Source organism: Neovison vison, chromosome 11 (genome assembly GCF_020171115.1).
Source record: "Neovison vison isolate M4711 chromosome 11, ASM_NN_V1, whole genome shotgun sequence".
In the NCBI taxonomy this organism is placed as follows: Eukaryota; Metazoa; Chordata; class Mammalia; order Carnivora; family Mustelidae; genus Neogale; species Neogale vison.
The window spans coordinates 177568138-177576040 of NC_058101.1; the positions used below are offsets into that span (position 1 = coordinate 177568138).

At 55.3% G+C, this 7903-nt stretch overlaps 1 protein-coding gene across 9 annotated transcripts in view; it reads left to right on the top strand.

The window, feature by feature from the left end:
- FGFR1 (fibroblast growth factor receptor 1) overlaps window positions 1-7683 on the top strand; it is a 48024-nt gene extending 40341 nt beyond the window's left edge. For 6 of the 9 annotated variants that reach the window (XM_044225358.1, XM_044225359.1, XM_044225361.1 and 3 more), the window contains 10 exons: window positions 1582-1784; window positions 2843-2988; window positions 3182-3303; window positions 3726-3836; window positions 4362-4552; window positions 5337-5459; window positions 5719-5789; window positions 6116-6253; window positions 6382-6487; window positions 6596-7683. In XM_044225358.1, coding sequence (XP_044081293.1) covers window positions 1582-1784; window positions 2843-2988; window positions 3182-3303; window positions 3726-3836; window positions 4362-4552; window positions 5337-5459; window positions 5719-5789; window positions 6116-6253; window positions 6382-6487; window positions 6596-6772 — 1388 coding nt within the window. In that variant the 3' untranslated portion in view covers window positions 6773-7683. The remainder of the gene's footprint in view (window positions 1-1581; window positions 1785-2842; window positions 2989-3181; window positions 3304-3725; window positions 3837-4361; window positions 4553-5336; window positions 5460-5718; window positions 5790-6115; window positions 6254-6381; window positions 6488-6595) is intronic. The other 3 variants (XM_044225352.1, XM_044225354.1, XM_044225357.1) reach the window with 1 other exon arrangement.
- The last annotated feature ends 220 nt before the right edge of the window (window positions 7684-7903 follow it).

Sequence of the window (7903 nt, forward strand, 5' to 3'; positions counted from 1 at the left end):
TAACTAGTCTGATCCTTTTTTGCTGGCTCCAGAGTTCTCAAGAGAGGCCTGGGTCGTCTCCTCTAACCAGATGTAGGCATTCTGAAAGAGAGGCTTGTTGCTTATCAGGAAGAGGGCCAGCACCCCCGCCGTCCTCTGATCTCGGGAGGAGAGGCTCCATCCACCCAAATGCGGGAAGTGGAGCTTTAAGTGAGGCCTGACTCTGGAGGCCATAGGGGACTCCGTGCTGCCCATGTATCCTCTTGGGCTCCCGGAAGGGAGGTGTGTGTGCTGGGCTGGGAAGGAAGGAGCCTACAGCCCGCTCAGGTGGTGGGGCTGGTGATCACTGCCTCCAGAGTGTCCTGCACGTGGGTCTGGGCACAGTGCTGACACTTCCTCCTCTCCGTCCCTCTCTCTTCCTCTGCCCTGCCTGGCCAGCAGGGTCTGACCCCTGCTTGAGGCAGAGAAGTGTTCTGTTTTTATCCCGTCGCTGTCTTTGTCCCGTGTGTGCTCCCACTTGGTTGTCTTCGTTTGTCCATACTGGGGAGAGAGAAAAACAGAAACACTTCCTCCTATTACCAGCTCTGCTGCCTCCTTGTTGGGCTTCCGGGGTTCCTTCAGGTTTCATCTGGGGTCACACTGGTGCCTCTCTGGGGAGGTCCCTGGAGTGCCTGCCTCTGTGGCTGGCTGGTTTCTTTAGAAGAAAGCCATGCAAGGAAGAGGGGCATTCAGGCTGGTGGGGAAGGGGTGTCCGGGAAGCCTCCTTGTCCCCCCGTGCATAAGGAAACAGGAGTCAGCTGGATGGGCTTTTGTGGGAGCAGGCTGAATTCTAAATGGAAGGTGGGAGAAGAGAAGAAAACAGTGCCTCCTCCCCAGTTTCCTCCTTCAGTTTTAGGAGTTGGGGCTGAGTAGAATCCTTAAGTGCAGCAAAGTGGACATGCTCATCTCAAGCAGTCCAGACATGGTGGGAAATGAAGTTAGTTTTGCCTGTGTTTTAGCTAGGTACAAATATTTATGTGTCTGACCTGACCCAGGAGGCACAGGCAGAAGACAAGGACCCAGGACACAGACTGGGTCCCTCCCTCTTCTCCTTCCTTGAACTCACAAGGTATTGCTGTATGTCAGGTGCTGTGGCACATGGAAATGGAGAAGATGCCCCTGGGCTGTCAGGGACAACAGACTCCTAAGTGGTTCCTCTGTCCTATGTACCAGGGGTTACACGTAGTGCTGGGACCCTGCGGAGAAGCACGGGTTTCCATGAAGACACTGAGAAAGTCCTTGTGGGGTCCCTGGTCCCCGGCAGTCTCAGCAGTCCAGCTGAGCAAGGCAGGCTCCTGAATGAATGAGGATGGGCCTTAAGTGGCAAGATAGTTCTAGTCCATCCCCCTTGGGGGATTCGAGCAGGATCAGGAAGACTCAGAGATCACAAGCTGATTGATCTGCTCAGTGCCAGACCTCCGTCCTAGCTGGGACCTGGCTTGGTTCTTTTCTGCCCTGAAAATTCTCAGATGAAAGGAGGTGGGGGTGGTCTTTCTTACGAAGCTGGGACCCTGGTGATCTGGGCCTCCAGAGCTTGCTAATACCCTGTTCACACTGACTCAGCCCTGGAAGAGAGGCCCGCGGTGATGACCTCGCCCCTATACCTGGAGATTATCATCTACTGCACGGGGGCCTTCCTCATCTCCTGCATGGTGGGCTCTGTCATCATCTACAAGATGAAGAGTGGCACCAAGAAGAGCGACTTCCACAGCCAGATGGCCGTGCACAAGCTGGCCAAGAGCATCCCTCTGCGCAGACAGGTAACAGAAAGTAGATAGGGGATTTGCACACTCCGCATCGCCTTCTATTCTTGCGCCCCCTGGGAGCTCCGAAGGTCCTGGAGGGCCCTGCCCTCTCTTCTGTCCCCAACCTGCCACTTCTAGCTTTGCTTCCTAGCTTCTGGACCAGGGGCAGGGGACTGTCCCGAGTGCTCCAGGGTTGGGTTCCAAGCAGTGCTAGCCCATGAATTTGGTGCCCACCATACCCCAGCTGCAAGCCCACTGCTCACCTGGCACATGGATGGGGAGAAGGTCTTACCTGGGCTGAATGTGCAACTCTGGTTGCACTTTTCAAGGGTCCCCGAGGGCCAGTTAGAGGTACAGAGATAGAGAGGAGAGGACCTGAGGCAGGTGCCAGGATGCCACCTTCCTCTTGTCCAAGGAAATGGAACAGAGAGGGTGAAGGTGTGTGAAAGGAGGGAACATTCCTTTGGAGCTGGGCTGATTCTGGAGGGTACTTTGGGAGTTAGGAATCCATAATACTGGATAACTGGGTGGCTCAGTAGGTTAGGTGTCTGCCTTCTGCTGAGGTCCTAATGCCAGGGTCCTGGGATCAAGCTCCATATTGAGCTCCCTGCTCAGTAGGGAGCCTGCTTCTCTCTATGCCTCTGCCCCTCCTTGCTGTTCCTGCTTTCTTTTGCTATCTCTCTCCGAAATAAATGAATAAAATCTTCAGAAAAGGGGGAAGGGATGCATAATCTGAGACAGGGTTTTCACAAAGAATGGGGTCAAGAGTAGAGTTGTGATTGCAATGATAGGTTACAAAATGTCAGTCTGGAAGAGATAGATTTGGTCTGCTCCTGTTAGAGGTGAGTGAAAAGGGTAGCTGGTGGCAAAAATAAGTATTTTTGAACTTAGATCTTCAGATCTCTTGTGGTCTTTCTGCCACTCTGTGTTGGAGAAAGAATGTCAAATAACAGACACATACTCCTGCCACTGATGGAAAGCCCTGGCGGGGAGTTATGGAAATCGGCTACAGCTCAATACCCCCACTCCCCTCCCCCACCCCATCCTCGCTAGAAGGGTGACCCCACGCTTCCCTGTAGGTGTCGGCGGATTCCAGTGCATCCATGAACTCTGGGGTTCTGCTGGTTCGGCCTTCACGGCTCTCCTCTAGTGGAACCCCCATGCTGGCCGGGGTCTCTGAATATGAGCTTCCCGAAGACCCTCGCTGGGAGCTGCCTCGAGATAGGTAATACTTTAACTCTCAGCTTCAGAGGAAGCACCCCCCGCTCAGAGTGAAGGTGTACCAGATGCATCCAGAAAGAGTAGTTGACACTTTCTGCTTTCAGTTGGGTGGAATTTGGAGATGTGGAAACGGGATGTCCCTCCAAGGCGGAAATTTTATCGGCCCCATCTCACATCACCCTTTGTTTTCCCAAAAGGCTGGTTTTAGGCAAACCCCTGGGAGAGGGCTGCTTTGGGCAGGTGGTGTTGGCAGAGGCCATTGGGTTGGACAAGGACAAACCCAACCGTGTGACCAAAGTGGCTGTGAAGATGTTGAAGGGTAAGTGATGTCTCTGTCCTTGCAAAAAAAAAAAAAAAAACCCTTCCTTGTCCAGGCAAACTGTGGGCCTTGGGCCACCATTCTGTGCGGTGCCATGTCACAGTCCACACCTGCCACATGGCCACATTCTCACTTTGTTCTTGACGTCAGTCTGGGCTGCGGTCAGGGGTTTATTCTAGATACCATAGCTAGCTGGTTTTTCTTACCCATTCTCCGCCCCACACCCTAGCACGTGTTGCCAACAGCTCTCCTAAGGGGGAAGGGAAAATTGATTGGGGTGTGAAATGAGGAGGAAAAAGAAGCAAGTCCCTGAGATCAGGGCCTCCTCGGGTATCCACCCCGTGTCCCCTCCCTTCGTTTTTCTCCTCTTGTCCTCCCTTCCAAATAACTGAGTCTCGTGCCCTCCTGGTTTGTGTGTAAAGCGGATGCAACAGAGAAAGACCTGTCAGACCTAATCTCGGAAATGGAGATGATGAAGATGATCGGGAAGCACAAGAACATCATCAACCTGCTGGGTGCCTGCACGCAAGATGGTAGGTGCCAAGCTAGGCCAATTCTCCTGCCCCAGTCAGCGCAGAGGCTCTGCTGAGAACCTGGGCCTCCCCCTCGAATAACAGCGTGTTTCGGGGAGATTGTAATCAGTGACGAGGCATTTCAGCGAAGCTTAGGGAAGGGGGTTAAGAGGGGAGACCAATTCAGCGGTAGCTGGAGTTACCGCTCAGGGTCTGGGCTGATGCCCTCTGGCATTCGTCTGAGAAGTCCGGTATCTAGACTCATACACATGGTGTGTGGGTAGAACCAGGTGAGTCACTATGGCTTAAATTAGCCCCAGCCCCCCTCCCAGCTTTGCTCAGGAGCTTCCTGGAGTACGCTGGGAAGAGTCATTTCCCTAGCTTTCTTGGGGTAGTGGAATGAATTTCCCAGGCTCCCTAAAGGTGCAGGTAGGCCTAGGGAACAAACATGTGGTATGCAATTGAGGGTGGGGCTTCCTGGGGGTGAACCTGAGCCCGAGCACCTGCCTGCCCTCCCTGATGGCAAGTCCGTGCCCGCGCTCCCAGGTCCTTTGTATGTCATCGTGGAGTATGCCTCCAAAGGCAACCTACGAGAGTACCTGCAGGCCCGGAGGCCCCCCGGGCTGGAGTACTGTTACAACCCCAGCCACAACCCAGAGGAGCAGCTCTCTTCCAAGGACCTGGTATCCTGCGCCTATCAGGTGGCCCGAGGCATGGAGTATCTCGCCTCCAAGAAGGTATGGCATCTGAGGGTTCCCCTGGGTGAGGCGGGGTGGGGAACAGAGCCTTCCACGTACTCCAGTTTATGACTTTGCGTCCTTTGATGGGGTTGGAGGCCTCTATCTCTGTCCCGAGTGCTCCAGGGTTGGGTTCCAAGCAGCGCTAGCCCATGAATTTGGTGCCCACCATACCTGCCAGTATGGCAGTCGTGCCTGCCAGTGCTCTCTTAGGCTCTCAGGGACGTCGGGTTCTGGAGAGCCAGTGTAGGGCCGTTTGGGTCGGACTGGATACTGTTCAGATCTGTGCGTTGCCACTGGTATAGCCCCAGGCAGCTACTTCTAGATCTCCAAACACAAAGAAAGAATGATGTATGCCGTATGTTGTGGGACGGAGTCTTGTGTGATGGTGTGAAGCACAGTGTGGGTACTCAGTAAACGGAGGCTTTGTCTGAGCCCCAGCGCAGTGCAAATGTGCTGCTGCTGGGGGCCAGGGTTCAAGAGCACACTCCTACGCTGGCTTGCCCGAAGCATCCAGGTTCAGCCTTCCTGGTTGCGAATCCAGAGCTATGAGTTGGGAGGAGTGGCAGGGGAGCCCCATACAGAGGGCTTGCTCCGGTGATTCGGGGTCCTGGAGCTGGAGGTACTCGATGGCTGCCTTTAAAGTGGAAGCGAGGGATCCAGGGGTCATGGTGTGGCGAGAGGAGGAGGCCCCGTGCGGCACAGGGCAGCACGGGTGCAGGAGCCGAGGCCCCCAGGCAGGCTGGCGGCCCCTCACTCACACCCCGGCCTCTGCTCCCCACAGTGCATACACCGAGACCTGGCTGCCAGGAATGTGCTGGTGACCGAGGACAACGTGATGAAGATCGCAGACTTCGGCCTCGCGCGGGACATCCACCACATCGACTACTATAAAAAGACAACCAACGTAAGTGCTGAGGACAGAATGGCCATGGGTCCTCTGCCCAGGACTCCATTGGGCTTTCTCCTACTTCCATCTCTGGGCTGGGGCCCAGCATAGGTGGCCTTACTTGAGAGGCGGTGGGGTGGGACGAGCCAAGCACATGTCCTCCTTCCCACATCTGGTCCCGTGTGTGCACCCCCCCCAACCACGCCCCCTGCCACCCCCACTTGTCCCCGCATCACCAGGGCTTGGGCTACCCACAGTCTCCCCATGTCACTTACAGGGCCGGCTGCCTGTGAAGTGGATGGCCCCCGAGGCCTTGTTTGACCGGATCTATACCCACCAGAGTGACGTGTGAGTTTCAAAGTGGCAGTTGCCAGGGATACATGGATAGAACATTCCAGCATAGTAAAGTCCTGGGTGTCCCTCTGGATTGACAGAGGTCTGCTTCCCTCTCGGAGAGAGCAAAACCAAACACTGGATGTGTCTACCTACCTTGTTCTCTTGGTAGAGGTTGGAAGGCCAGTGCGAGCTCCAGCGCTGGCCCTCGCGTTCCCCGTAAGCGTCTGTGCTCGGGGAGGGTGGGATCAGGGTGACGTGCCACCGGGGGAGACGGAAAGGATTCTGGGCTGGCCTCGTCCTGTGCCCCTGAGACATGCCGGCTCTGTGTTCCTCCACAGCTGGTCTTTTGGGGTGCTCCTGTGGGAGATCTTCACTCTGGGAGGCTCCCCGTATCCTGGCGTGCCTGTGGAGGAGCTTTTCAAGCTGCTGAAGGAGGGTCATCGGATGGACAAGCCCAGTAACTGCACCAATGAGCTGTAAGCATGGAAGGATGCCTGAGGTCCTGGGCCAGGCCCTGGGGGAAGAACAGAGGGAGAGAGGGGCCTAGCTAGATAAAGCGGCCCTGCCTGGGTCCTCCCTTCCTGACTCGACAGTCCTCTCCTAGGTACATGATGATGCGGGATTGCTGGCATGCGGTACCCTCTCAGAGACCTACTTTCAAGCAGCTGGTCGAAGACCTGGACCGCATTGTGGCCTTGACCTCCAATCAGGTAAGGCTGTCCTATCCTAGCTTTGGCCACCATCCCCTAGGCGCGCCTCTGTGAGTGCGCACTGCCGTGGGGAGGAGAGTGCCAGATCTTCTGTCTCTCCTTGCACAGGAGTACCTGGACCTGTCTGTGCCCCTGGACCAGTACTCTCCCAGCTTTCCCGACACCCGAAGCTCTACCTGCTCCTCAGGGGAGGATTCTGTCTTCTCTCATGAGCCGTTGCCGGAGGAACCCTGTCTGCCCCGACACCCAGCCCAGCTTGCCAATGGTGGACTCAAACGACGCTGACTAGCACCCCCATGCCCCCTGCCCAAACTCCATCGGCCGCTGTAACCCTCACCTCCTGACCCCTCCCTGCAGGACTCACTGCCTTCCCCTTTGCCCCTTTCCTGCTGGCAGGAGCCAGCTGCCTACCTGAGGCCTTCACACACACACCCCCCACCCCGGAGTTCACCTCTCTTCCTCCTCCTCCTCACAACCTGCTTGTGAGAGAGAGGAGCAGAGCGGCAGGGCCTTGTTCCTGGCCAGTTCGTGCCCTCCCACATGGTGGACCAAGACCCCTCCCTGCCACCTTGGTGCAGTGCCTGGAGGCTGGGGAGTGGGAGGTGAGCAGGCATGCCAGCGAGAGCGGACCAAGCTTTCCTGTGTTGGTTTTGTCTGCGTCCTGTGACCTGTAAGCCTGAGTTCTGGTGGCGGGGACCTTGTCCTCAGGGCTACAGCAGTAGCGAGGGGAGGTCAGGCACTCCAGGCCTCGGCTGAAGGTGGCCTCTGCTCCAGAGAGATGGTGCCAGGGGCTTATTAATTCTAATACTAGTTTGCTTTGCTGACCAAATACCTGGTACCAGAGGATGGGGAGGCGAAGGCTGGGAGCAATGTCGTGGCCCTGGGGCCCAGCCCCATGCTTGGGGGCTTTGTATATAGCTATGAAGAAAACACAAAGTGTATAAATCTGAGTATATATTTACATGTCTTTTTAAAAGGGTCGTTACCAGAGATTTACCCTTTGGGTAAGATGCTCCTGGTGGCTGGGAGGCATCAGTTGCTATATATTAAAAAATGAAAAAGAAAAAAAAAAGGAAAATGTTTTTAAAAAGGTCATATATTTTTTGCTACTTTTGCTGTTTTATTTTTTTAAATTATGTTCTAAACCTATTTTCAGTTTAGGTCCCTCAATAAAAATTGCTGCTGCTTCATTTTTATATGGGCTGTGTGACAAGGGAGAGGATGTCAGCTGAAAAGAAGTGAACCTCCTGGGCCCTGGGGCTGTGTCTGTGCCAAGGGCACCCAAGTTCCCTGCAGTGCCTCCTCACCACTTCCCCTTAGGTCCTGCACCAAGACCTCCGGGACAAACCTCCTACCTCTCCGATGCTTTTTGGAAAGGCAGGAAGAGACGACGATGTCTGTGTAGTGGGCAGGAAC